Source organism: Heloderma suspectum, chromosome 7, assembly GCF_057233095.1.
Source record: "Heloderma suspectum isolate Gila_16-S chromosome 7, 16-S_ref, whole genome shotgun sequence".
In the NCBI taxonomy this organism is placed as follows: domain Eukaryota; kingdom Metazoa; phylum Chordata; class Lepidosauria; order Squamata; family Helodermatidae; genus Heloderma; species Heloderma suspectum.
In genome coordinates this window covers 3,750,918-3,778,888 of record NC_139464.1, presented here as the reverse complement: position 1 = coordinate 3,778,888, position 27,971 = coordinate 3,750,918, and the positions used below count along the sequence as shown (strand labels likewise).

Here is a 27,971-nt window from a genome sequence, read left to right as displayed (position 1 = left end):
AGGCTCTTTGGCAAGTTCCTTTTCTCCTAGTCTTACCAGTTTGCCTTCTGGGGAACAAGTGTTTTGTGACAGGCCGTGCCCACCATGGCAGCCATTTTATGGATGGGCAAGCCCCACCCATCACAGCCATTTTGTGAGAGCACCCACAACATTCAAGATTCCAAACGTGCCCACCGGCCCAGAAATGTGCTGTGGCCAAAAGGGTGGGGAGTGGGTGTGGCAGCTGCCTGACCACACAGACATCTCAGGGGACGGGAGGTCTCTGCCCCTCACTCCCGGGCCATGCTTGTGCCACCGTTGCTCCCACTTGCTCCCGCCCAGGCCTCTCAAGTGAACGACGCCAAGAAATACGCAGTGGCCGAGGTCCGCGTGAGGGTCCTGGCAGCCAACAGCCACGCACCACACTTCGGAACGCCCCAGTACCAGGCCTTTGTTCACGAGGGCAGCAGCGTGGCCTCGCTGGTGGTGACGTACAGCGGGCGGACATTGGCCCTGAATGCTGCCGACATGGACTTTGCCGACGTGAGTCACCTGGGGGGAAATTCTGCTGGGAAGGGTGTCAGCTGCCTGCCCCCATCTCCACATCCTCTGGGCCTGCAGGTGCTGATGGCGCAGCCCAGTGAGGCCAGTGAAGACGTTTCCTGCACTCTCCATCTAGACCAGGGGCGGAGATCCCCGGGCCCGGGGCCAAATCCAGCCTGCCTGGAGTCCCTGTCTGGCTCTCTGGCGGTCCCCAGATGGCCATGTCCCTGCCCCCTTTTCCACCACTACTGACCATTTGGAGGTTTCCTGGCTCTTGTGCAGTTTTTGCCCCAATCTGAAAGGCTGGCATGCCTCTCCTCGGGCTGAGCGACTGGCAGGAAGAGCTTGACGCTGAAATATGCTGGCATTTCTGGCCCCACCCCCTGGCCCCTTTGGTCCCTGCCCCCGAAGCACACCTGCACAGACCGTGTGTAACAACGTCACCGCCACGGGTGAGTCCAGAAGGCCCTCCATGCATGGCCTGGGCAAAAGCATCTTCACCCCTGTGGGTGCTGCCATCTGTAGAGGTCTGGAGGGCAGAGGTTTGCCGATGGCATACAACATGCTGCTGCCCAGGCAGGGCTCACAGGTGGAGGCCTGTAGGTCAGGGGGTCCAGCCTAGAAAGGAGCAAAGAGGTGGCTTGCAGAGGCTTTGGGAGGGGGCACAAACGCGTCTCCCCATTCAAGGCAGGGCGGAAAGCACATCTCCAGATCTAGGATTGATCGTGCTGGCAGGGCTTCTGGGAGTTGAACTCCCAAACATCTGGAGATCTACCTTCCGCCAACCCCTGATTGAAGGCGTGCAGCCCCCAAATGTACCATTTTGCTCATGCACATCACCCCCCCCGCCATTATGAGAGGCACTGAGCCGCCTGCCGTGGACTTCCCCATTGTTTTCCTCTGAGCCGCCAGCATGCACAAGGGCTCTCCCGGTGCTTCCCTGCCTTGTGCCGGCTCTAACAAGGGAAACCCCAGGCAGTGCTGCCATGGTGGCAGACGCAGGGGTGTGTGGCAGGCTGCCAGAAATGGCTTGGTGGGCTGCACTTCTGGCACCCCTGCTCTAGCACCGAGGGTCAACTGGGGGGATGTGGTGAGTGCGTCCTCCCTGCAACCTGGCTCTTCCCTCTGGCTTGGGTCCTTCCCAGGGCTTCAACCCCATGGTGCGCTACAGCTTGAAGTGCCAGTCCAACCACACGCAGCTCTTTCAGATCATGCCCGGCGGACTCCTCATTGCCCGCGCCGACCACCTGCAGGCTCTTCAGCGCTACGCCATGCAGGTACGAGCGACGCCCCCCTCCCAGCCAGCCCGGCTCCCTTCTCCGCGTTGTGCGGGGCTGTCCATCTAATTCCTGGGCTGGGATTGCTCGCTCGGTCACGGGGGAAGAGGTGGGCTGGGACGTCACCCCCTAGCCCAGCACTGCACCAAGCTGGTCCCCCAGATGGCACCTGGGCAGACTGGCTGGGAACGATGGGACCTGCAGTCCAACACATCTGGAGGGAGCCAGCTTGGGGAAGGCAGCTCTAGATGTCTTGCTGCAGGATGCAGGCACCCCGAAGGGCCCTGTTTTGTGGAAGGCAAAGCGGAGACATGAAGGCTTGCTTCTACAACACTCCACCTGAAAGCCCGTCCCCATGGGATACAGATACGTGAGATACACTCGGGCACAAAAACTCAAGAGCAAACTACGCAGTGGTGAACAGCACCCCCTGTGCTGTTTGCCAAACACAGCTTTCCTCTTTAAGGTGCAAGAAGCTGCATGTGGGAAAGGACTGGGCCCCCACTGCCGTTTCTTTGAAAGGGTGTCTCCAAGTGCAAAAGATCTCATGAGAAGAAGCCCTGAGAGCCCACCTCTGTGCTGGTGCTGAGCGCTGGTTCTCTGTTTAGGTCACTGCGCGAGATGAGGAGTCGGGGGAAACCACCAACACGACAGTCAACGTGGAGGTGCTGAGACCTGGCCAGGCAGGTGCGCCAGGGTGGGTGGCAGGAGTCTGGGTGGTCGGGGTGTCTCCGTTCTCTGCAAAAGGGTGCACGCGCAATGCATTGCTCTTGGGGCGAAGGCATGTAGCCAATGCCTTATGCCCTTGTTCGATGCATTGTCGTGTGTAGACAAAGGCTAGGGCCAGTCCTGTGTGAAGTGTGTACTAAAATATTTTAATTCTGCAACGTAGATCATGCCAATGTATTAATTAATTATGCAGACCAAGCCAACATGCATGGAGGCAGGGTCCATGTGTCCCGTAGCCATCCTGAGCAGGTGCTGTGTAAGCAGTGTGGCATCTTTGTAAACAAATACGGTGCTCTTTAGGGTGATTATCACAGTGTTGGGACTTGCAGGGAGGGGCGGTTTGACATCATAGGGCTCCATATCCTGCACCCTGGTTCCCCAAATGATGGATGCAGAAAGACGGTCTGTGATTCAGCAGCTTGCACATTTATTCAAATCAACAGAAATAGAGGCAAGCCCTATTCTGCTTCCAGTCCTTCAAGACTCTCTAGGGGACTGGAAACAAAGCCCTATGAAGAGAGACTGAAAGAACTGGGCATGTTTAGCCTTGAGAAGAGAAGACTGAGGGGAGATATGATAGCACTCTTCAAGTGCTTGAAAGGTTGTCACAGAGAGGAAGGCCAGGATCTCTTCTCGATCATCCCAGAGTGCAGGACATGGAATAATGGGCTCAAGTTACAGGAAGCCAGATTCCGGCTGAACATCAGGAAAAACTTCCTGACTGTAAGAGCAATACGACAATGGAACCAATTACCTGGGGAGGTGGTGGGCTCTCCCACACTGGAGGCGTTCAAGATGAGGCTGGACAGCCATTTGTCAGGGATGCTCTGACTTGGATTCCTGCATGGAGCAGGGGGTTGGACTCGATGGCCTTGTAGGCCCCTTCCAACCCTACTATTCTATGATTCTATGATTCTGTTAGGCCTTCCCCGGGAGGTTCTTTGCTATTCAGGGTAAAAAAAAAACCAACTTTACATATACGCTGATGGGATCGGCGTTAGTGGTAACTGATCAAGAAAGAGAACTTGGGTTGCGGTGGACACCTCAATTAAAATGTCGACCCAGCATGTGGCTGCTGTGAAAAAGGCAGATTCCATGTTAGGCCATAATTAGGAAAGGCATCAAAAATAAAACTGCTAGTATCATACTGCCCTTATACAAATCTACGGTGTGGCCACACTTGGAATACTGTGCACAGTTCTGGTCACCACACTTAAAAGAAGATACTGCAGAGCTGGAAAAAGTGCAACCCAAATGATCAAGGCTATCAATGGCTACTAGTCCTGATGGCTATGTACTGTCTCCAATATCAGAGGCAGCATGCCCATGTACACCAGTTGCTGGGGAATATGGGTGGGAGGGTGCTGTTGCACTTATGGCCTACTGTGGGCTTCCCACAGGCAGCTGATTAGCCACTTGTGAGCAGAACACCGGACTGGATGGATGCTTGGTCTGAGCCAGCATTGCGCTTCTTATGTTCTTATCTGTTGCTTCCACCCTGGTTCTGGTCAGGATGCAGTTGCAGTGGCCTCTGTCTCCCAGGCTCCAGCTCCATCCTTGCGCCCAGTTGGCTGCAGCCTGGGCACCTCAGCACCAGCCACGCCACCCCCAGCATGAGGCCTCCCCGTTTCCTTCTGAAGCTTCCTCCGCCTCCTGCTCTCGGTCAGTTTCTCCCTGCTCAAAGGCTTCCTCCTCCTCCCTTCCCCTTAGATGCTGCCTCCACAGGCTCCACCCACCTTCCTGCTCCCGCTCAGCCTGTATACCTTTCCTGTGGCTGTGCCCCCTTCCCCTGCCTTGGGGTTTCTTCCCCCTGAGAACATCGAAAGAGCCCTGCTGGATCAGATCCAGGGTCCATCCAGTCCAGCATTCTGTTCATACAGTGGCCAACCAGCTGCCCACAGGAAACCACAAGCAGGACATGAGTGCAACAGCACCCTCCCACCCATGTTCCCCAGCAACTGTGTACATAGGCATACCACCTCTGGTCCTGGAGGTAGCACATAGTCATCAAGTCTAGTAGCCATCGATAGCCTTCTCCAGGAATTTGTCCACCCCCCTTTTAAAGCCATCCAAGTTGGTGGCCATCACTACATCTTGAGGCAGTGAATTTCATAATTTGACTATGCGCTGTGTGAAGAAGCCCTTCTTTTTATCTGTCCTGAATCTCCCACCATTTAGCTTCATGGGATGACCCCAGTGTGTTCTAATATTATAAGAGAGAGAGAGAAAAATGTCTCCCTCTCTCTCCACATTCTCCACACCATGCATAATTCTGTAGACCTCTATCATGTCCCCCCTTACCCTCCTTTTTTCCTAGCTAAACAGCCCCATCTGTTGTAACCTTCCCCCACAGGGGAGATGCTCCAGCCCCTTGATCATTTTAGTTAACCTTTTCTGTACTTTTTCAGCGCTACAATATCCTTTTTTAGGTGTGGTCTTTCTCTGGACCTCACATCTGGCTGGCTGTCTTAGCTCACAGCTTTCAGGTCTATAGACAGGCGCTGCCATTTTGCTTAGAATTCAGTGGCTATTATTTTGTTTTTACGATGGACTATTAAGGCATGGGAGGGCTGGGACAGCCAGGTGCCGCTATGAGTAGCAGGTATTCAGGAGAGAGGATGGAGCCAGGACAGCAGGTGAGAGGTGGGTTTGCTCCACCAGGACCGAGATTGAGCTGAGAAGTGTCAGGTGTATCATCCAGGAGCCCACTCCTTCGGTGTCTTTTGTCACTGGCACCCTTGTTGCTCACGACACCGTTTACATCTAGTGCCAATGGCAAGTTTCCTCCCAATGCAAACAGCAACTTTGGAGGAGTGGAACATCCCACCTCCCCTGTTGTGATCCTGATAATGATCAGCCCCCAGGTAACTAATGTCTCCATATTTTAAAAGTGGATGTTAAATGCAAAGGTGTGCTTAATATCACATTTAATTTGGCCCTGTACGTGTTTGATTTTGCTTTTGTACTTAGTGTTCTGAGATTTCTCTGCACTGGTTGTTCCTCCTCGGAATGAGATTTTGGTTCTTTTCCTCCCCTCGCTTCCATCTGACAGTCCCCACGGATCCTTTGGAGGTGGGACACCCGGGCATGCTGGATGCTGGCATCCTCGCTGGCAGCTTGGGGGCGCTGCTCTTGGTGATGGCTGTCATCCTCTTCCTCATCCTGCGCGCCATGAAGAGGCAACGCCACCAGCAGAACATGGAGCGGGCAGCCCTGGCCATGGAGAAGCACCCCAATGTGGTAAGTGGGGTGTGTGTGGCGGTGTTGGTGGTGGGGAAAGCGCTCTGAAGTATGCTCACTTCTAGAGGACACAGCCTGGCTAGAGCAAGCTGTCAAGTCTCCAGGGAGCTGTGACTGGGCCAAGGTTGCTTTGGCTACTGGAATCTCTGTAAGGGCCATTCCGCGCATGCACACACACACGCACCACACATCCATTGATGCCACTTTAGCCAATGCCTTTCAGCTGAATGTGTGACCTGCCTCCCTTGTGTGTGGTGAGGCAAAAACTCCAGCTGCGGTACTTTATGACAGCAATGGCCATTTCACACATGCCAGTCGTCACTTGATGTTACGATGAGCAAGTGAAGAAAATACTTTTGTGCAAATTTGCTGAAGAAATCCCTCCTTCTGCTATGTGGGATATTCAGTCTTTTGGCAAGCGCTTCCCATTCTTTGCTAGGACACTTCAAGACCGATGATTTGAGGAGCCCCATTGATTCCGTGAGCCCAAACTCTGCATCCTACCTGGGGACTGTGCCAATCTGTGTCCTGATTTCTGTCACTTCAAACAGCATTTAAGATTCAGAGGTGTGTGTGGTTCAATGTGGTTTTCAGGGATTGCTGTGCAAAGCCCCCTGCAATGTTGGACTGCTCTTTTTGCATGGAACCAGCAGTATGGGAAGCACAAAAGAAACGAGCGTGAAACTGAATTTGTTTTGAAATTGAGCAAAATCTGCCTTTGAATTCCGAAGCATGAATCTCAACATTTGAAGTTCTAATGTTGGACAGATGTTCTACTCGCCTTGAGAATATCAGCTGCGCTTCAAGGGAGGGGCAGGCACTGGTGCTCAAACGTTCACTGCCCCAAACCCAAACGTGCAATACAGAAGCAGTCTGAGAAGTTCTTTCTCTCAGGTCCTAGCAGCGATTGACCAGCCCAAACTCTGAAGAATGTCAACGGGTGGATGCCAACAAAGACGAAGTCAGACAGACACAAAAAGAGGGCTCTCTGCTATAAAGTAACGTGGAGTTCCTCCTGGCTTCGCAACTGTGTATCACCCAATTGATGTATCTATTTATTTGATTTGTACCCTGCCTTTCTACCAAGAAAATGGCACGCAGCTCCAGCGCTGGCTCAGCTGTCGGTCTTGACCCTTCCCCTGTGCTTTCAAGGGGGGTGTCTGTTGTAATTTTTTTTTTACGTGCCGCATGTACCTTGCTCAGTTCAGTAATCACTGTATTAATTTTTGTTGAAGGGCAAAGTGCTCTGAGGCTGGCAAGGTGGAAGTTTTCTTGGTGACGTCATGGGGGTGGGGGTAGGCAATCAACGCCGCTGACAGTCCCCCCCCCCAACTTTGCTTTAGAAAGAAATGGGTACATTGGAATGCACTGGCGGCCCCCCCTGCTCTGAAGATATCACGTCCGTCTCCACCCTGAGAAGCAAGAGGCCTCCGCTCCCTCTCGTTGAGAACCCCCCTTCTCCTCCTTCCTCTTCCCTTCCCTCCGTCACTGCACTGTCTTCCTCGACGGGCATTGGCCCACCACCCTCCAGCTTGACCCTGACCTGGCCGCCTGGCATGCGCCCCCCCCCCCCCCGCCGCCTGATCACTCATTCACAGAAGCCAGCTGCTGGAGGTGTTGCTCAGGAATGGAGGCTGATTTCCAACATAATGTTTTCTGTGAATGCAGCAACCTTTTACAAATGGTTTTGCGAGGGTTTACGTGTGGAGAAGCGTAAGAAAGAGTGCGTCATCTTTGTAGCTTTTCCCTGAGATGATCTTGCGAATGGGATTGTGGTTGGCCCTGGGGAATGTTACACGGACAGCCCACCTGAATGCAGTGTTCCCATGTTCACGACTTCGTGGAACTGCTTTAAGCAATCCTTGTGCGGACATATCAGAGTGGGCCCTAGTCCCTGGACCAGCCTTTCCCAACCTGGTGCCCTCCAGATTTCCCCCCCAGCAAGCATGACTTCTGGATGTGCTGGCTGAGGATGATGGGAGTTGTAGTCCAATGCATCTGGAGGGTCCCTGGTTGATAAAGGCTGCCCAAGACAGACACTGTTACCAGGATCCAGAAGCACTGACCTTCCTGTTGTTATCTCTAACTCTGGGAGGACAGAACCCCCCGCCAGTTAGTGGGGAACTGGAAGAATCATCCACCAGGACACGTCTGCCCTGCAGACTCACAACTGGCTCAGCAGTACTCCTCCCTCTTGCCTGGCAAGTGTTGTGCAGGTTGCTAGGGCTCTATAACAAAACATTCTTGGCACCCTCACTAAACTGCAATTCCCAGGTTCCCCCGAGGATCCATGGCAGTTAAAGTGTCATAAAACAGGTGGAGGTTTGTGATGCGTGCAAGCAGAGCCCTAATCCATCTCTGTAACATGTAGCTTTTGGGGGTGGAGGGTGAGGAGAGAGGCTTGCTTCCCAAGCATGGAGAAACTCATTTTTCTGCCTCACGTATTCTGGGTGTAGATGGAGCTTTGGCTATTGGCTCCCGTTCCACCCCCGCAAGGACATGGGAACTGCCATGTTGGGCCAAACCAAGAGCCCACATAGTTCAGCTCTCTGCATTCTTCAGCAGTGAAGACAAGCAGGACAAGATGACATCCTTAGCATCTCTGGCCATCAGGTATAGAATTTCGGACAGGCTGCATTTCTGGGTATCACAGCAATTATTTTGTTTATTTGAATTGACTTTGCCCCATGGCAAAAAAAAAGTCCTGCTTCAAGATAGCTCCAAAGAGGAACTTGCCACATCTTCAAAATGGTTCCCAAAGTTGGTTGCCTCAGGGTTCCCCCATCCCCATCATCCGGGCCAATGAGGTGGCCACATCAGACACTATGCATGGCTGAATGAACTTGGAGCCCAAAGATTTTCAAGCTGGTGTATGCTAGCTCGTGGGACCGACTGGCTGTCCCAAATCCAACTTGTCACCACATTTGCTCTGATAGTCATGGAAACCCATCCAGGTCAGGCTGTGGGGTCTCCCCTCCTCTTAGGTGTCTATGCTGTGTTTCTGTTCACACTCATTCTCACGCCTTTTCCTTCTCTCTTTCTCTCTCGCTTTCTCTCCCATCTCTCGCTCTTGGCTCAACCTGCCACCTGACAGAGTTTAAAATGGTTCCAGCCGGTGAGTGTCCAGAGGGAAGGAAGGGAAAGGGTGTTGTGCTATGCCGTAGAAGTGCTCCCAACCCCTGTGTCTGCCTCCCTCCGAATTGCTCTCCAGGGAAACCCAGACCAGAAAAAAACACATTTTGGAAGTGCATGGCTAGCAGATTAAAACTACGCAGACGAAGGAAACCTTATCCTCTAAAGCAGTCAAAATTAATTGATATTTGCATTAGACTCTGGAAAGATGCCCCCTCCCCCATTAACAAGCCTGGCATTCATGGGTTATATGCTTGCTTAAAAATAACAACTGACAGGAGATGGAGGAACATGGTGCCATTGGTACGGGCAGCCAGAACAGATGCTTGTCATAACTTTGGAGGGGCCATAGTAGCTCCTGGTAGAGCACATCCCTTGCATGCATGCAAAAGCTCCCAGGTTCAGTCCCTGGCATCCCCAGAGTTGTTGTTATTGTTGTTGTTCATAGAATCCGAGAATAGTAGGGCTGGAAGGGGCCTATAAGACCATTGAGTCCAGCCCCCTGCTCAGTGCAGGAATCTAAGTCAAAGCATCCCTGACAAGTGGCAGTCCAACTTCATTTTGAATGCCTCCAGTGTGGGAGAGCCCACCACCACCCTAGGTCATGGGTTCCATTGTTGTATTGCTCTAACGGTCAGGAAGTTTTTCCTGATGTTCAGCCAGAATCTGGCTTCCTGTAGCTTGAGCCCATTTTTCTGTTTCCTGCACTCTGGGATGATCGAGAAGAGATCCTGGCCTTCCTCTCTGTGACAACCTTTCAAGGACCTGAAGAGCGCTATCCTATCTCCCCTCAGTCTTCTTTTCTCAAGGCTAAACATGCCCAGTTCTTTCAGTCTCTCCTCATAGGGTTGTTTCCAGTCCCCTGATCATCTTTGTCGCCTTCCTCTGAACCCTCTCCAGCTTGTCTGCATCCTTCTTAAAGTGCGATGCCCAGAACTGGACACGGTACTCCAGATGAGGCCTAACCAGTACTGAGTAGAGGGGAACTAGTACTTCCCAGGATTTGGAAGCTATGCTTCTATTAATGCAGCCCAAGGTAGCATTTGCCTTTTTTGGAGCCACATCACATTGTTGGCTGGTATTCAGCTTGTGATCGACAACAATTCCAATATCCTTCTCGCTTGTAGTATTGTTGAGCCACGTATCCTTTATTTTGTTAACTGTGCATTTAGTTTCTTTTTCCTAGGTGCTGAACTTGGCATTTATCTCTATTAAATGTCATTCTGTTGTTTTCTGCCCAGCGCTCCAGTCTGTCAAGGTCACTTTGCATTCTGTTTCTGTCTTCCAGGGTATTAGCTATCCCACCCAATTTTGTGTCATCTGCAGATTTGATCAGCATTCCTTGCACATCCTCCTCCAAGTCATTAATAAAAATGTTGAAGAGCACTGGGCCCAGGACTGAGCCCTGCGGTACCCCCCTCGTTACCTTTCCCCAGTTTGAGAAGGTCCCATTGATAAGCACTCTTTGAGTCCGATTCTGTAGCCAACTATGGATCCACCAGATCGTTGTTTCATCTAGCCCCCTTTTAGCTAGTTTGCTAATCAGGATATCATGGGGCACTTTGTTGAAAGCTTTGCTGAAGTCGGGGTATATTATAAGACAAGAGGAGGTTGGGAGATGTTGACCTGGTGTTGAATGGGGTATGGCTACCCTTGAAAGACCAGGTCCACAGCCTGGGGATCATTCTGGACTCCCAGCTGTCCATGGAGGCTCAGGTGTCAGCTGTGAGCTGGACAGCACTGTACCAACTCCATCTGATACAGCAGCTGCGCCCCTACCTTCCTGACCATCTGCTCCCATTGGTAGTATATGCCCTGGTCTCCTCTCATTTAGACTACTGTAATGCGCTCTACATGGGGTTACCCTTGAAGATGGTTTGGAAGCTGCAGCTGGTACAGAATGCGGCGGCTTGCCTGATTCAAGGCAGCTGCCGGCGAGATCACATCACTCCAGTGCTGAAGGAGTTGTACTGGTTACCAGTTGTTTTCCTGGCCAAATTCAAGGTGTTGGTTTTGACCTTTAAAACCCTATATGGTTCCAGCCCAGCCTATCTTAAGGAGTGCCTCCAGCAACACCAGACAGGCCGCTCAACAAGATCAGCCTTGGATGGCCTTCTCTCTGTCCCATCAGCCAGGACAGCTAGACTGGTGGGGATGAGGGAGAGGGCCTTCTCTGTGATGGCCCCACTCTGTGGAACTCCCTCCCTAGGGTACTCTGCCATGCCCCCTCTTTAATGAGCTTCCGCCTCACATTAAAAACATGGTTGTTCAGGCAGCAGTTCGAAAGCAAGAAATTGCAAGTAGATAAATGGGTATCGCTTCAGCGGGAAAGGTAACAGCATTCCGTGCACCTCAGTGTTCAGTCATGCTGGCCACATGACCATGGAAGCGTCTTCGGACAGCGCTGGCTCTTCGACTTAGAAATGGAGATGAGCACCACACCGTAGAGTCGGACACGACTGGTGGGGGACACCTTTACCTTTTTTTTTAAAGGGTATTTTTAGAAATATGATGTTTTTGCTGTAGAATTTTATTGTTTTAAACTGTTTTATTATACGCTCTGTACATCACCCAGAGTGGCTGGGTGACCAGCCAGATGGGCGATTAATAAATAAATAAATTAAATAAATACATAAATACATAAAGTCCACAGCATTCCCACAGTCCACAAGGGAGGTTACCTGATCAACAAATGAGATCAGATTCATCTGGCAGGATTTGTTTTTGACAAATCCATGTTGGCTTCGAGTCATCACTGCATTGTTTTCAAGGTGCTTCCAGATGGATTGCTTTATGTTCCGCTCCAGAATTTTCCCAGGGATTCATGGCAGGGCATCTCTTCTTGTTGTTGTTGTTCAGTCGTTAAGTCGTGTCCGATTCTTTGTGACCCCATGGACTATAGCACGCCAGGCCTTCCTGTCCTCCGCTCTCTCCCGGAGTGTGCTCAAGTTCATATTCATTGCATTGGTGATGCTATCTAGCCATCTCATCCTCTGCCGTCCTAAAATCCTGCATTTAAAGAGCTCTTCTGCCAGTTCCTTTATTACTCTAGGATGCAGCTCATCTGGCCCTGGAGATCTGAACTCATTCAAAGTAATTAGGTGTTCCTTGACCATATGCCTATCGATCTCAAGCTGCAATCCTGCCCCTTCAGCCTGTACTTCGCCTTTGCCAGGGGGGTCATAGACCCTCTTTCAGGAGAAGACTGAGCCAAAGTAGGAATTGTTGTTGTTGTTAAAGGATTTGGGGCTGTAGGGCTGGGAAAGTCCCCCCTCTACCTGGGACCTTGGAGGGCCACTAGTCCAAGTTGATTATACTGGGCTGATCGACCAATGGTCTCACATGGTGTGAGGCAGCCTCACGTACCTGTTCCATGGTGGGTCTGTCCTACCTTGGAATGTAAACACTGTCCCACTCCCAGGTTCTTGAAAGGTTTTAGTTGAGAGAGCCATGCTTGCCCTGGCCCCAAATCCCATCATCCCTTGCCCAGAGTTCTCCTTTGCCCCAGTGTAACGAGGCCCATTTAAAGCAGGCGAACAGCTGAGTGAGACGTTGCCGCTCACGGGGGAGGTCTGGCTATTGTCTGAGCCTCTGATATTTCCATGGAACAAAGAGGCCGGCAGCCAAAGGCAGAGAACTCATTGCCGTGTCCCCCTTCACCTCCCCCCTTCCTTCTGAAACCTCCTTTGTCCTAGATGGCTGCTCCCTACCCTACCCACCCGTGGGGCCAGTTATGAGAGGGGCTTCTGGGAAGGGCCTGGAACGGGCAGAGAAATGAGTAGCAATGGCACAACAGCATAGGAAAAGGGGGTGGGAGTGGGGAAGGTCTGGGCAGAAGTAAAGGGTTTGCAGTTGAAGTGAACTGAGGAGGTTGCTGGCAAAGGTGGGAACTGGGAAATGCCGCAGGAGAGAATGGGTCGGAAGCCTGTGGCTTGATTTGAGCTGCAGTTCAGCCTCAGGAGCTGGCTGGACTATTAAGCAGCAGCTCCAGGAAGTGCGGATGAGCAATTAAAATGGCAGGTGCCCCTGAACCTTTCTTCTGGGTGCCACTGAGCCAACCCGGCTCTTGCGCATCCAGGAGGAGAGGGCGGGGCTCATCGGGCAGGAGGTGTGGCTTCCATACTGGTTTGACGCCCAGCACCTCTCTGCCTCTTCTGAAGCTAACCACTGACTTGAAGAGAGCAAGAGGGAGCTCCGAAAGACATTCATTCGAGTTCCATTTGGAGAAAACTTGCAAATCTACCTCCTAACAGGCAGGGAGGAATTCAGGTAGGAGGTTGGTTATAATGGGCACAGCTCTAGCAGGTCGTGCTCCTCCATTGAAAGGATCGCACGCTGCTCAAGAGCTCAATCCATGTGCAAATCTTCCAGTTCATCATAATTCATCTTCCAGGTCAGGTTTATAACTGGCCTGTTTCCAAAGACGGTGGCTCCCGTGTTTACAAAATGTAAGAGACTACTTCTCCCTTTCATCCAGTTTGTATCCCCCCCTCGCTTCTCTAAGTTCCCTCTCTGCACGAGAGTGCTGATTTTGGAGTTAGCATTAGCAATTTGCAATTGGGGGGGGGGGGTGTCAAGTGAAAAACTGCACCGTTCGGCACAGATTCTTCTCTTCAGATTGGTTTCAATCCAAGTGTTCGGTCTCCTCTTCTACTGGATGCCCCATGCTGGGCTGGCTCTAGGTTCTTGTGGGTCTCTCTCTCTCTCTCTCTCTCACACGCACATGCAATGGGATTGGGCTGGGGGGCTGGTTCTGATGGTGGCTGCTGTGCCGCTGCTGCTTCTCCACACCACCATCGCCAGTTCCCTCTCCTGCTGTCTCTGCTCCTCTCCTCCTCTTCTTTGGAACCTCCCAGCAGTGGCCAGGGGGTGGACTGCGCAGCTGCTGGCATACTCTCCTGTGCCTGGTAGGGCGGAGGCATGAAGCAGCACAGAGGAGGAGGAGCAGGAACAGGAGCAGGCGCCGTCCCTCCTCACCATCCCGTGGAGCCCCCAGGAAGCGTGGGCGGGCCAACGAGGGTGCACCGGGCAGATGCCACTCTTCCTCCTCCTTGCCGCCACTGGACTGGGCCGGAAGGGAAGTGAACAAGGTGGCTGGTGATGGCAGTGGTGAGGAGGAGGAGCCTCCAGTTCTGCCACCTGGGGAGGCAGTTCCAGGAAGCAGTGCACCCCTGCCGGAATGTGGGTCTTGGCAAGTGCCCAGTGATGCTGACCTGTGGTGCTCAGGCCTGGCCCCAGGCCAGCACCATCCATCCTCTCAGCAACGACCTTTTCTTTTTGTTCCTCGCAGGTCAGTGCTGGGAAGGCAGCTCCAAACCCGGGAACCATCTATTTCCAGAACGAAGGGTACAGCGACCTGGGCGACGAGGCGCAACAGACCCAAGGGGGCCAGGGGCTGAACTCCAAGCCAGCTTCCAGGGAAGCCCCGGTGGCGAATGCGGTGGGCCAGCAGGGAAGCTGGGCTACAGCAAGCTTGGCTCCCGAAGAGCGAGAGGAGGGGGCCAAGGCAGCTCTGCTCAATGGGAGGACCCCCGAGCAGCCAAGGTGCCCCGCTCCCCGTCCAGAGGCCAAAGCCTTGTCTCAACACCCCATTGCAGAGCAGCCAGCAGGGGGATTTGAGGCAGATGTGCAGACAGTGGAAGGGGAGCCCCCTGCCCCTGGCGCCCCAGTGGGCCATGAGGAAAAGCCATCGGAAGATGTGGAAGTTGCCTCAACAGGACTGGAGGAGGAAGCACCGCCCGAGGCCAAACCGGAACAGAAGGAGAAGCCTCTGCAGGAAGGCAAGATGGAAGCCAATGGAGGCACGAGCCAGGCGGGGCCTGCCTTTGAAAGCCCCTCTGCCAAAAGTGACTGTGCAGACGCTGAAGGGGGCGGGGACCCTGCAGAGCCCTCCGGAGGGGACGGCGGAAGTGCTCAGCCTTCCCTGGCCATTCCCTCCCTTGCCCCCCTCACTGCTACAGGGACAGCAAAGGCCGGCGTCTCCTGCCGGGCCCCAAAGAAGGAGCCGGGCGTCCCACTGCCAATGTTGGAAGAGGTGCCCCAGGAGACATCAGAGGATGAGGGCGACGGGGAGGAGACGCCCAAGGCGGTGTCGCTAGCGTCTCAAGACCCCCTGGCATCTCTGCCTGTTAGCGGTGCCAGGATGCCTGTGACCCTCCTGCAGCTTCTGGAAGATTCCATAGAGTGCTAGTATGGCCTCCTCTGACCACATGGAGCAGGGCTGGAAGGGGTTCAGTGGACAGGAAGTCTCCCTTCCCCGAGCCAGGGAGGGTGGCATGATCTGCAGCTGCTCCACGCACTGACACCCGATGCTCATACCGACCGATGCATGATCGCGAGGGTTGCCCCTGGATTCCAGGGCTGGTGGTGACACCGAGGGCTCTTTTTCCAAGCTTCAACTCCCACACACGTGGACATGTGCGGTCCTGTCTTTGTCTCTTCCATCCCCTTATGGAGCTGCAAGGCCCCAAACTGCCCCAATACTGTGCTGCAGGTCTGCAAGCTAAGGTCCCCAGGTTTCATTTGGTCTACAGCCTACCTAGAATCACCCTGTGAACCTCCAGACCTTGAATATGTTTCAGTTACTTTTGCCCAAACATTTCAGCTACAGTATGACAAGTGCCCTGTTTTTTTGTAGGGGTGTTTTTGAAGAGATGATGTTTTAAAAGCCATGCTTGTAAAATTTGAATTCCTATTCCCAAAGCTTGGAAAAAAGTGTGGCATTCACACACACGCATTAGTGACACCCCTCCCCCTAGGGTGCCCAGGTGTCATTTGCTCAGCCAAAGCAGCAGCAGGACAAAGCATCGGTGCAATCCCCTGCCCCGACCTGAGCTCACACACCCCCGCACAACTTCTCCAGCCCTCTGCTCAGCAACAACTACTAAGGGTGCAATCCTATGCAGGTTTAGGGCTTCACACAGAGCTTTTATCCTGCTATTGAGATCGGTTACTCACGGAAGTTTGCGGGCTCTTTAGATGACGTCGTCAACCTCCAGGGCATCCCCCGCACTAAATGACCTTTATTCCATTGTTGAAAAGATCAGAGATAACAAGCTATCAAATTACAGCGCTTGAGTTCCGCTTGAGTTCCCTCCGTGAAAAGAGGGAAATACGCAATAAGAGGAGCACCATCTAGCAGCAGTATAAAGAAACCTATCAAAGACTCCGATAAGGGGGAAAAGGAGGGGGGGGGAGTGGGGAGAAGGAAGCGCGTGTAAAGGGAGTCCGTCATGATCCTGCATCTAAAATGGAAGCAGAAAGCCCCATTTTAAATGTGGGATTTTAGGCTGGTGTAGAGATGCTCTTAGACAGAAAAAAGTCCTACAGCTCCCAGCATTTCCCAGCCAGCCATGCTGGCTGGAGAATACTGGGAGCTGTAGGATTTCTGTCTAAACCTGCATAGGATTGCACCCTAAGTTACTTATCATCAACTTCATCTCTCTGGATAGGTGTGGATTCCAGGTGGCTTGGGGGCAAAGAGTTGTCAAGAACTTGCTGCCCAAGGGAGATGAGGTCATGCCTCCCCTTTGCCCAGAGCTCTGCCAGTGTCTTTCAGGGTTTTGCCACCAGCCTAGCGGGCAGATATGCAGCATGGAGAGGGTAGCTGCAAAGCTGAACAGGCAATGATGACAGGAGGAACAACTTTTGTGCTGGTCTTTGTGCTTGTCTACTGGGTTAGCGAGCCATGGCGGTTGCATCCCTCACTTCAGAAACATCTTCGAAAGGAGGTAGAACGTGAGAGGCCCCAGCCAGCACTGTACAGAAGAAGTGAAGAAGAAAAGTCGGCTCCTTGGGCATCATGCCGTCCCCTTGTCTATTTATATTTTCAAATTAAAAGTGTTTTAAAATGAAAATGTCCAGTGACCTTTGTACCCACTAGCGGGAGCAACGGGGCAGGGCTTGGCAAGGGGGACCTGAGCGCATCCTAATGACCTTCAGGGTTGTAGTAGCTGGTTCCAGGTCTGGCTCAAGACCTTTGGCCACCAGAGACAGGTGGGCCACCTTGATGTTGCAGAGGACCCTGGGACGCAATATTCATTATTAGCTTGTGCAGGATAATTGCACAAGCAATTGCTATAAGCAATTACAACTACTATTGGCAAGACCAATAGTAGTGGAGAACCAAGATGTGTGTACTGGTTCTTGGTGTGAGAATAGTAGTGGTGTTATAAGGTCATAGCAATGCCCCCGCCCCCATTTTCCTCTGCAAAGTGCAGGGAGATGCGTGAATGACAGGCAGAGGCAGAGACACGTAAAGGTCAGGTCTCTCTCTGCTACCCAAGCGAATACCAAGATCTGCCTAGTTTCAGTCAGAACCAGTCAGAACTCTAAAGGAGCTATCCAAGGGGCAGAACCTATTTTGGAGATATGACTCAACACCTTGGAGAGCTCCTCTAGAGTTCTGACTGAAACCCAGAGTGGATTCACACACCCACTGACAGCGGTGCCACCAGCCTCCACTGCTTGGAAGCATTTATAGCTGGAGCCATGATGGCGCTTCGGGTGATGACAGCACCCCATTTTCTCCACTTTGCAGCCAGGAGGGGAACGCACCCGCCAGGCATCTTCTGCTTTGGGGCCCACCAGATCCTGTCTGTCACAGGGAGCATCAACAAAGCAATGGGAAGAGCGTTGCTTGGGGGAAAGGGGAAGCAATTCTGTGCTTCTGCCCTTGGGGGCATGGGAATGATAATAGGGTGACCAAACAGCCCCCAAAGAGGACACCAATTTGTATAACATTTACATATGCAAATTTATATGTATAGGTGCAAATTTAGAACTAACCATAGTTCAAATAGAAATACAATAAATCTCATGATAGTGGATAAGACTGACCAGGAGACCCTATGTGCCTGCTCAGTCTGCAGGTGCTGGGGTGGGCAATTCCAAGGCCCTGGTCTGGTCTCCCTCCTGATGGTTCTTTGACTTTAAAACAGACTTGGACTGGGCAGCCCACCAAATAGAGGCCACCTCTTCAAATAGAGGATACCTTCAAAGAGAGGATGGCCCTTTCCCCTCTTTTCTGTTATATTCCAAAAAGAATAAGAAATGAAAAAGAGGGAGAGGATGGCCCTCTGCCAACTCTACGAAAGAGAGGACTGTCCTCTGCAATGTAGGACACCTGGTCGCTCTAGATGATTGGTGCTTGAGCTCAGCCAGGGATTACAAGGGTTAAGCCCTCGGACTGGAGTTGGTTGTGGACAGGCATCAGAAGCACCAATTGTGACATCATCAGTCTGATGGTTGATACCAGCTTCACCGACTCCTTGGGAAGTTCTCAGCTCCACCAGTTCTCAGGCAGGCCCGGATCCGGTCAAGACCTTGTCATGGTTGCTCTTAGGGTGGACCTGGCCAGTCTTTTGTTTACCATCAAATTCTGGTTGGTCGGCTGCTGAGAGGCTGTGCTTTTCTCTCCTGATGACAAAGTTCTGCTTTGCATCAGTATATAAAGTTAGACCCAATGTTATGTAGGATCTGGCTGGGCCAGTTTGACGACCTGAGTTAGCCCTGGTTCTGTGTGAGCGCAACACGATAACTTTGGGATAGGAGGTGAGACTGTTTTTAAACATTAGACGGGCTTTTCTGATTGTGGTGGGAAAGAAGCAGTGTGGATGGAAGCACATTCTGCCCCCCGCCTAAGTGCATTCATTGGAAGGAAGATCGAAGCTCCCCCACACCTGCTCACAATCTAAGTATCTCATTTAGAAAGTATTCTACAAAACATTCACCACACTATACAGATGAGCAACACTGATGCTACTAGTTGCAAGAGCAACCAGTGACTCTGTGAAACTAGCGATGGGCAAAGTTACCCCAAATGAATTCACTGTTTCCTCAGACAGTAATGAATTGTTGTTGTTGTTCAGTCATTCAGTCGTGTCCGACTCTTCGTGACCCCATGGTCCATAGCACGCCAGGCCTTCCTGTCCTCCGCTCTCTCCCGGAGTGTGCTCAGGTTCATATTCATTGCATCGGTGATGCTATCTAGCCATCTCATCCCCTGCCGTCCCCTTCTCCTTTTGCCTTCAATCTTTCCCAGCATCAGGGTCTTCTCCAGGGAGTTTTCTCTTTGCATAAGGTGGCCAAAATATTTGAGCTTCAGCTTCAGTATCTGTCCTTCCAATCAGCAGTCAGGGTTGATTTCCTTTTTAGGATGGACTGATTTGACCTCCTTGCAGTCCAGGGGACTCGTAAGAGTCTTCTCCAGCACCACAGTTCGAATGCATCAATTCTTCGGCGCTCAGCCTTCCTTATAGTCCAGCTCTCACAGCCATACATTACTACTGGGAAAACCATAGCTTTGATTAGATGGACCTTTGTCGGCAAGGTGATGTCTCTGCTTCTTACTATGCTGTCTAGGTTGGCCATAGCTCTCCTCCCAAGGAGCAAGCGTCTTTTAATTTCATGGCTACAGTCACTGTCTGCGGTGATCTTGGAGCCCAAGAAAATAACATCTGTCACTGCTTCCATTTCGTCCCCTTCTATATGCCAGGAAGTGATGGGGCCAGATGCCATGATCTTCGTTTTTTTAATGTTGAGTTTCAAACCAGCTTCTGCACTCTCCACTTTCACCCTCAACAAGAGGCTCTTTAGATCCTCTTCACTTTCTGCCATTAGGGTGGTATCGTCTGCGTGTCTGAGGTTATTGATAATTCTCCCGGCAATCTTAATTCTGACCTGTGATTCATCCAACCCGGCGTTTCTCATATTGTACTCTGCATATAAGTTAAATAAACAGGGAGATAATATACAGCCTTGTCATAGTCCTTTCCCAATTTTGAACCAATCGGTTGTTCCATGTCCGGTTCTTACTGTTGCTTCTTGACCCTCGTACAGGTTTCTCAGGAGGCAGGTAAGGTGGTCTGGTACTCCCATCTCTTTCAGAATTTGCCATAGTTTGTTGTGATCCACACAATCAAAGGCTTTAGAGCAGTCAATGAAGCAGAAATAGTCGTTTTTCTGGAATTCTCTTGCTTTCTCCATGATCCAGCAAATGTTGGCGATTTGATCTCTAGTTCCTCTGCCTCTTCGAAACCCAGCTTGGACTTCCAGAAGTTCTCGGTTCACATGCTGCTGAAGCCTAGCTTGTAGGATTTTGAGCATCACCTTGCTGGCATGTGAAATGAGCGCAATTGTATGGTAGTTTGAACACTCTGGCATTGCCCTTCTTTGGAATTGGAATGTAAACTGACCTTTTCCAGTCTTGTGGCCACTGTTGAGTGTTCCAAATTTGTTGGCATATTGAGTGCAGCATTTTAACAGCATCATCTTTTAGGATTTTCAATAGCTCAGCTGGAATACTGTCTTTGTTGTTAGTAATGCTTGCTAAGGCCCACTTGACTTCACTCTCTAGGATGATCGGCTCGAGTTCAGTGACCGCACTATCATGGCTATCAGGGACATTAACATATTTCCTGTATAGTTCTTCTGTGTATTCTTGCCACCTCTTCCTAATCCCATCTGCTTCTGTTAGGTCCCTGCCTTCTTGGTCCTTTATCATGCCCATCTTTGCACAAAACGTTCCCTTGAGATCTCCGATTTTCTTGAAAAGATCTCTAGTCTTTCCCATTCTATTGTTTTCCTCTATTTCTTTGCATTGTTCATTTAAGAGGGCCTTCTTGTCTCTCCTTGCTATTCTCTGGAACTCTGCATTCAGTTGGATATATCTTCCCCTTTCTCCCTTGCTTTTCGCTTCCCTTGTTTCCTCAGCTACTTGTAAAGCCTCATCAGACAGCCACTTGGCTTTCTTGCATTTCTTTTTCTTTGGGATGGATTGAGTTGCTGCCTCCTGCACAATGTTACGGACCTCCGTCCATAGTTCCTCAGGCACTCTGTCTATCAGGTCTAATCCCTTAAATCTATTTGTCACCTCCACTGTCTATTCATAAGGGATATGATTGAGGTCATACCTGAATGGTTTAGTGGTTTTCCCTACGTTCTTCAATTTAAGCTGAAATTTTGCAACAAGCAGCTCATGATCTGAGCCACAGTCAGCTCCAGGTCTTGTTTTTACTGACTGTATAGAGGTTCTCCATCTTTGGCTGCAAAGGACATAATCAATCTGATTTCGATATTGACCATCTGGTGATGTCCATGTGTAGAGTCGCCTCTTGTGCTGTTGGAAAAGCGTGTTTGCTATGATCAGCGTGTTCTCTTGGCAAAACTCTATAAGCCTTTGTCCTGCTTCATTTTGTACACCAAGGCCATGCTTGCCTGTTATCCCGGTGATTTCTTGACTTCCTACTTTAGCATTCCAATCCCCTATGATGAAAAGGACATCTTTTTTTGGTGTTAGTTCTAGAAGGTGCTGTAGGTCTTCATAGAACTGATCAACCTCATCTTCTTCGGCCTCAGTGGTTGGGGCATAGACTTGAATTACTGTGATGTTGAATAGTTTGCCTTGGATTCGTACTGAGATCATTCTATCGTTTTTGAGATTGTACCCCAGTACTGCTTTTCCCACCCTTTTGTTGACTATGAGTGCTACTCCATTTCTCCTAAGGGATTCTTGCCCACAACAGTAGATATACTGGTCACCTGAATTAAATTCGCCCATGCCTGTCCATTTTAGTTCGCTGATTCCCAAGATGTCGATGTTCAATCTTGCCATCTCATGTTTGACCACCTCCAGCTTACCTTGATTCATTGATCTGACATTCCAGGTTCCTAAACAATATTGTTCTTTACAGCATCAGGACTTTCTTTTCACCACCAGACAGATCCACAGCTGAGTGTCCTTTTGGCTTTGGAATTGGCCCAGCCACTTCACTCTTTCTGGCGCTACTTGGAAATTCCCTCTGCTGTTCCCCAGTAGTATATTGGACACCTTCCGACCTGAGGGGCTCATCTTCCAGCATCATATCTTTTAGCCTTGTGATACGTTCCATGGGGTTTTCTTGGGAAGAATCCTGGAGTGGGTTGCCATTTCCTTCTCCAGTGGACCACATTTTGTCAGAACTCTCTGCCATGGCCTGTCCGTCTTGGGTGGCCCTGCACAACATAGCTTATGGCTTCACTGAGTTACACAAGCCCCTTCACCACAACAAGGCAGTGATACATGAAGGGGACAGTAATGAATCCATCTGTGCAATCTCAGACCAGAGTTGTCCTTTAATTCAAGGCCTTGTTCTGTGTATACAAGTCTTTGTGCATGCGCAATATCAAACTGCATCTTGGGAGCTGACATTCGTAATGGTGTATTGTGTCATGACGTCCCATGCCACCGCATCGTGTAGCCCTTCCAAATTGGTTGTTTCCATGTGGCCTTCCTACGAAATGCAGGGAAAGGGCTCAGCCAACCAACTCAATGCATGCACAGAAATGCTGTAGTTCAGATGCAGACTGTGTGTGCTCCAAAGTGAACAATCGCAAGGCAGTGATCCAAGCTCATTACAAAGGTGAGCATTACAAAAGTGCACATTTTGACCAACGAGCCAACCATTTACCAAATTCTGTGGCCTCACTTCTCAAAATATGTGCAGAATAGATCACTCAAGAAAAGCAGGTCAGGTTCCAGGCGCCACAAGGAAAGCCACACATTCTATGATGAAAGAATTAAGCATGTAAAAATGGCTTTCTAGAAAACATCTATTCATTTTACAGATGAGGGGCACAGCAAGCCTGAGACATAACATCTAACCTCTCCCTCAAGCACACAGTCAGGGATTATACACCCACCCCCAGCCACTACCCCCCCACACACACTTTCTCTTATCACAACATAGAACATAAGAGCCCTGCTGGATCAGGCTAAAAAGGCCTATCTAGTCTAGAGTTGGGCAGAAAGTAGATCTCCAGACATTTAGACTTCACCTCCCAGCGTTCCTGATCACTGGCCATGCTGGCAGAGTCATCTGGGAGTTGAACCTCTGGAGATCCACTTTCTGCCCACTCCTCATTTAGTCTACCACCACCTTCTTTTGCACAGTGGCCAACCAGATGCTTATGGGAAGCATAGAATGCTTGGAAGGAGAGAAGGGCAGATGGCGATTTAAAGTTTTGCTCCAAAGATTCAGGGCTGGTCCAAGACATTTGCTTCCTGAGGCAGAGGACAAGATGTCCCCCACCACGGTCCATGTACAGAAGCTGACAGGATCTACAGTTGAATCTTATTTCAACAATGGCAATGGGACAGCATCACTCGCCATACCTGAGGCAGAAGATTAGTTCAGCTGTTAGTACAGGCTGTGTGGCATACTGGGGAACAGGTAGAGTGTTCATGAGGAACCGCTGGACGGATGCTCACGCCGCCCCCAAGCTTTTGCTGCCTGAAGTGGTTGCCTCTCTCTGCCTAATGATTGGGCTGGCCCTCAAAATATTCTAGGCATTTGTTCTGCTCTTCCTCCTGAACCACTGAACTGGCAGGAGAGGTACCACCAAAGAAGAGGAGGAAGGGGAGCTAAGAGGAAAAGGAGGTAATACTCTCTGTGGCTGACTTTTTACCTGGGGAGAGCTCTGCAAATGCCCCATCCCCCTAAGAACAGCAGCAAAGAAACATCCGTTGTGACATATGCTGCCAGAAGGCCCATCTTCTCCATTTCCCCTCCACCCTATCTGCATGAGTGAACTTTCCAAGCTCTGCATGGCAAGCGGGGCCATGCAGCAGACTTTCAAGCGCTCCTTCCTACCACTTTGTGTGTGTTTTACTAGATCTAAAAGTCCAGTCCAGGCTAGTGATGGGCAAAACTTAACCATATAGGGCCAGACAAGAATTCTCCCTTAAAACGAGCTCTCATTCAGCATGAATGAGCTTTTGTGCAAGTGCTCTAGCAGCATGCATCTGGGGAGCTGTAGCTTGGAACTGCGCCGTGTGTCGTGACGTCATGGGTCACCACATTATGTACCCCCTTCCTGATGGGTTGTTTTCCCACGGCCTCTCATAGAAACACTCTACCCACCAGCAGCAGTAAGTAAATACTTGTTGACTTACCACACAAAATAAAAGAAAGTAGTGTATGAACACTGATGACCAAATCTGATCTGATGAGAGCACGAGAGAGATGAGACATCATCACAGTTTACCGTAAGCAAGAAAAAGGTTAATTCAACTAACTCAGTGCATGCTTGGATATAGCATTGCTTTATACAGACTGCGCACGCTCAGAAGCTGACAATCAATTCCAAACTCCATAGCGAATTTGTAAATTGCCTGTCCAGGCTCGTTAAAAAGGCACGCGTTACTAATGGGCGAAGTTCAACCAGCGAGCCAACTCATTACGAAATTCGGTGGCATCACTAGTCTAGGCTCAACTTCCTGCTCAACAGCCCTCCCACTGCAACTTCGCCTTGTCCTAAGGGGATATCTTAAGAACCGCCTCCTCCCATGCGGATCACCCTAAGTGCTGAGAGACCAGTTTTGGATGTCTTGCTCTGTATCAGAGGTGTAATGGGTGCAGGGCCAAAGTTAAGGTTAGGCATCCATGGTTGGGCACCTACTGAAGGCCCAGACCTGAGGAGAGGCTCACTGACAAGAGTCTCCTGGACTTGTTCTTCCTCCTCACCACTGAGGTGAGAAAGAGGAGGAGGAGCAAGAGCAGTGCTAGTGATAATGCTGATGAGAAAGTCACTGAGGGAGGGGGCCCACGGGGGGCGTATTGAACAAAGGACCTCAAAAACCTGGCTCTTGCTCTGGATGGTTGGCCCCAGAGACAGGGCTTTTTCAGTTGTGGCACCACGGCTGTGGAACAGCCTCCCAAAGACCTTCCTCCTGGCTCCATCACAGTGAAAACATGACTGTTCCAACACGCTTTTGGGTGGGACTGTGTTGGATATGGCTGCCTTGCTGGACTGGACCAAAGTACCATGGAGTCCAGGATCCTGTATTTAACATTGTGCGTGTGTTTCAAAACTCTGAAGCTAGCGGCCATCAGCCGCACCACATCTTGTGGAAGTTCCTTCGGTACATGGAGAGACTCCTTAAAAATCCCCCTGCCGCTCTTTCAGAATGTCTGCAGAAAAGGACTTGGCCCCAGCTCCCTTTGGCCATGTGGTACAGAAGCGACGATCCACACTGGCACCTCCGGATCGCCTGGAGGAGGAGATGCTCCTGTCGGAGAGCACGCCCTCATGGGAAGGTGAGCGTCCCACACTCTGCTGCCCATCAGAGTCCACCTGAGCACATTCGCCTTCCCTCCGGCCTCGTCTCCTGCTCTAGCCCATTCCCAGTGACCCTCGGGCCAGGCAGGGCTGGATCAACCTATCCCAGGCAGGCCCTGCTGCCACCGCCTCCCCTTCTCCCGAAGGAAGGACCGGCTCTGCCTGCACTCCCAAAAGGCTGGGCTGGACAGTGGGTGCCCTGCACGCGGTGTCCGCAAGCACCCTGTTCCATCGGCCCTCCTGATGGAGACTGGCCCAACGGCCCCACCCTCTGCCCAGGGAACGCTGAGAACTGTAGTTCTGTGAGGGGAGCTGGGGGTCTCTCACACACAGCACCCTTGCCTGACTGCAATTCCCAGGGTTCTCTGGGGAGAAAGCCAGAGCGGTTTCATGGTTGGTATAAGGCCAACATTCGTTTGTGGTGGAGCTGCGCAGGGCATGGTGGATCGTGGCAGCCCAGCCAATGGGATCTCCAGAGCCCCGTGGGAGTGGGGGATTGGGATGGGCCCAGCCCACCGCCTGCCCTCCTTCCCTGGCCCACTGAGAACCACACTTGCTTTACATCTGTGTTAGACGCGGCATCTTTGCAAGCCCCTTCCTTCGACAGCTGCGTCAATGTAGAGCTGGAGAAAGAGGCCCTGGAGTATGTCCAGTCGTTCATGCAGAGCAATGAGCAGGTATCAGCAGCCCCTCCCTCCCTCCCTCCCTCCCTCCCTCCCTCCCTCCCTCGCTGTGGCTGGTTTCGTGTGGGTCGCGCGCGATCCTTCCAGGTGGGAGGCGCCTTGCTCTCAAAGTCCTCTGGCAGGGCGTGGAGACGAGTCAGAAAGCATGGGCCAGGTCTGCACTGGTGCTTTTTACCAGTGTTGCGGCGCTCTGAGAACTGTTGGGGCACTGTGCACATTCCGCATGCTGCTTCTCCAGCGTTATTTCCCTCTCCTTATTCCGCATTATCCGAAATACCACAGCCGACGTCACTGTGTGTGCGACGAGGTATAAATGTGCAAGAGGGACATAGCGCCACCCTAATGGGACCGTGTCGACATGACATGGGGTGCAGATCTGGCCACGGCGAGATGGACAGCACCAAAGCGGCTCTGCCAGGGTTAGCAGCTGCACAGGGCCAAGGAAAAGCCTTCATCTCACTGGACTCCTGGTGCATGGGCAGCTGCAATACCGCCACCTGGCCATCTGCAGTGGGGGCCCTGGAGTGCAGCTGAGCAGAGCCGCACCTTCCCCTGCCATGAGGCAGAGAGTGAGGTCCCTGAGCCCTGCAGCTGGAGGCCCTGGCCTGAGGCCCCGAGGGCTTTGTTCGACTTCCTCGACCTGCCCTCCCCCGACGTTGTGGGCTTCAGGTCCCATCAGCCCCAGCCAGCATGGCCAATGGTCAGGGGTGTGGGGATTGTAGTCCAACACATCCAGAGGGCACCAGGATGAAGGAAGGCTGGAGTTTAGGCGCTTTGCTCCCACGAGGGTCCAGGACTTCTTCTGGTCCTCCTGCCTTGCAGCGCCCACACTGGTCCATATTCGCTGCTGTTGCCAAAGCGATCCTTTGATTTGCTTGCCAGAAAAGGACCATTGTGGCCTGCACTCGGACTTAAAGACATCCTTCAGCCCGACGTTCCCTTATGTCGCCTCCCCCAATTCAATGAGCATCAGCTCCGCTCTGGTGGATCTCATTCCCCTGGCCAGATGCAAGAGCCGGCTAGAATCAGGCGTGTCCTTGGCTCGTACACAGACCGTGATTCTCACCTGTTCATCAAGCCTTTGATAAAGAAAATGGCTTGAACGGATGGAGTGTGTGGACCAGCCTTCCTCAACCTGGTGCCCTTCAGATGTGTTGGACTACAACTCCCATCACATCTAGCCTAGCATGCTGGCTAGGGATGATGGGAGTTGCAATCCAACAGATCTGGAGGGCATTTGGTTGGAGATGGCTGGTATGGACATACGACGCTGCCTTCGAGGCTGAGCTGGGTCATTGCCCCATCTAGCCCAGTGCTGCCTCCTCTGACTGGCAGCAGCTTGTCAAGGGGCAAGAAGGGTCTTTCCCAGCCCAGGCACCTGAGGTCCTTTTAACGGGAGATGACCCCTCTGGGGCCTCTTGCATGCAGGCAGTGGGCTCTGCAGCCGAGGCGGCCTGGCTGTCCTGAGGGTCCGCTAAGGCCCTGTCAGAGAGCATGTGTACAACCCGCAGTGGTGCTGCCAGAGGGACTCTGGGGCTGGGCAAGATGCCCTCTGCCCCCCCAACTCGGCTGTTCCACCTCCCCAGTTCCTCTCTCCTATCCTAGCTTTCTTTCCAACACCCTGGTGCTCTCTGCTTCTCTTTCTCTTTCTCCTCGTATTCTTTCCACCCCATCCAGCATTCTCTCTCTCTCTCTCACACACATTCTCAGTCCTCTTTCTGTCGGATAATAGGAACAATCCCACATGCTTCCAGACACTGGGGGGCAGTAGAGAATGTCCCGTAGGGTGATCAATTCCTATTTTCTGTTTCCCCTCTTTCCTCTTCCTCCTCCTTCCTCTGCCTCTGCAACAAGCACCATGTGGCCTCTCCATGGAAGAAGCATGTAACCATATCTCATGACTTCACTCACCTGCACTCACACACCCAGCGTTAGGGGGTGCTCGTCGTTAAACTATGTATACACATCTGACAGTGTGTATAAAAGCACTATTAATATACGTTGATTTGAACGTCTCTAAACAGGCTCTAGCCTGCATTTATTGCCTTCCATTACTAAATGCTGTGTTGCCACGCTTTCTCCACATAAGGCCAGTCTGCTGTAAGTCACACCAGACTTTCCAGCACGTTCCATCCTGTCCCTCTGCACTCTCTCCCTTTCCTCCCTCTCCCCCTGGTTCGGAGGCAGTGGCAGAGACAGCACCACCACCACCACCACCAGCACCTCCTCCTCCTCCTCTTACAGAGAGTTCGGGAGGGCTGCACAGCACTGCTGCACTTGTGCAGCATTT

The 27,971-nt window shown here is 51.6% G+C and overlaps 1 protein-coding gene across 1 annotated transcript in view; it reads left to right on the top strand.

Annotated features, from left to right (window-relative positions):
• Window positions 1–15,090, top strand: part of LOC146339253 (cadherin-related family member 5-like) — a 36,683-nt gene extending 21,593 nt beyond the window's left edge. The window contains exons 10-15 of the mRNA XM_084811675.1: window positions 322–522; window positions 1,668–1,799; window positions 2,408–2,486; window positions 5,581–5,768; window positions 8,863–8,883; window positions 14,191–15,090. Coding sequence (XP_084667801.1) covers window positions 322–522; window positions 1,668–1,799; window positions 2,408–2,486; window positions 5,581–5,768; window positions 8,863–8,883; window positions 14,191–15,090 — 1,521 coding nt within the window. The remainder of the gene's footprint in view (window positions 1–321; window positions 523–1,667; window positions 1,800–2,407; window positions 2,487–5,580; window positions 5,769–8,862; window positions 8,884–14,190) is intronic.
• The last annotated feature ends 12,881 nt before the right edge of the window (window positions 15,091–27,971 follow it).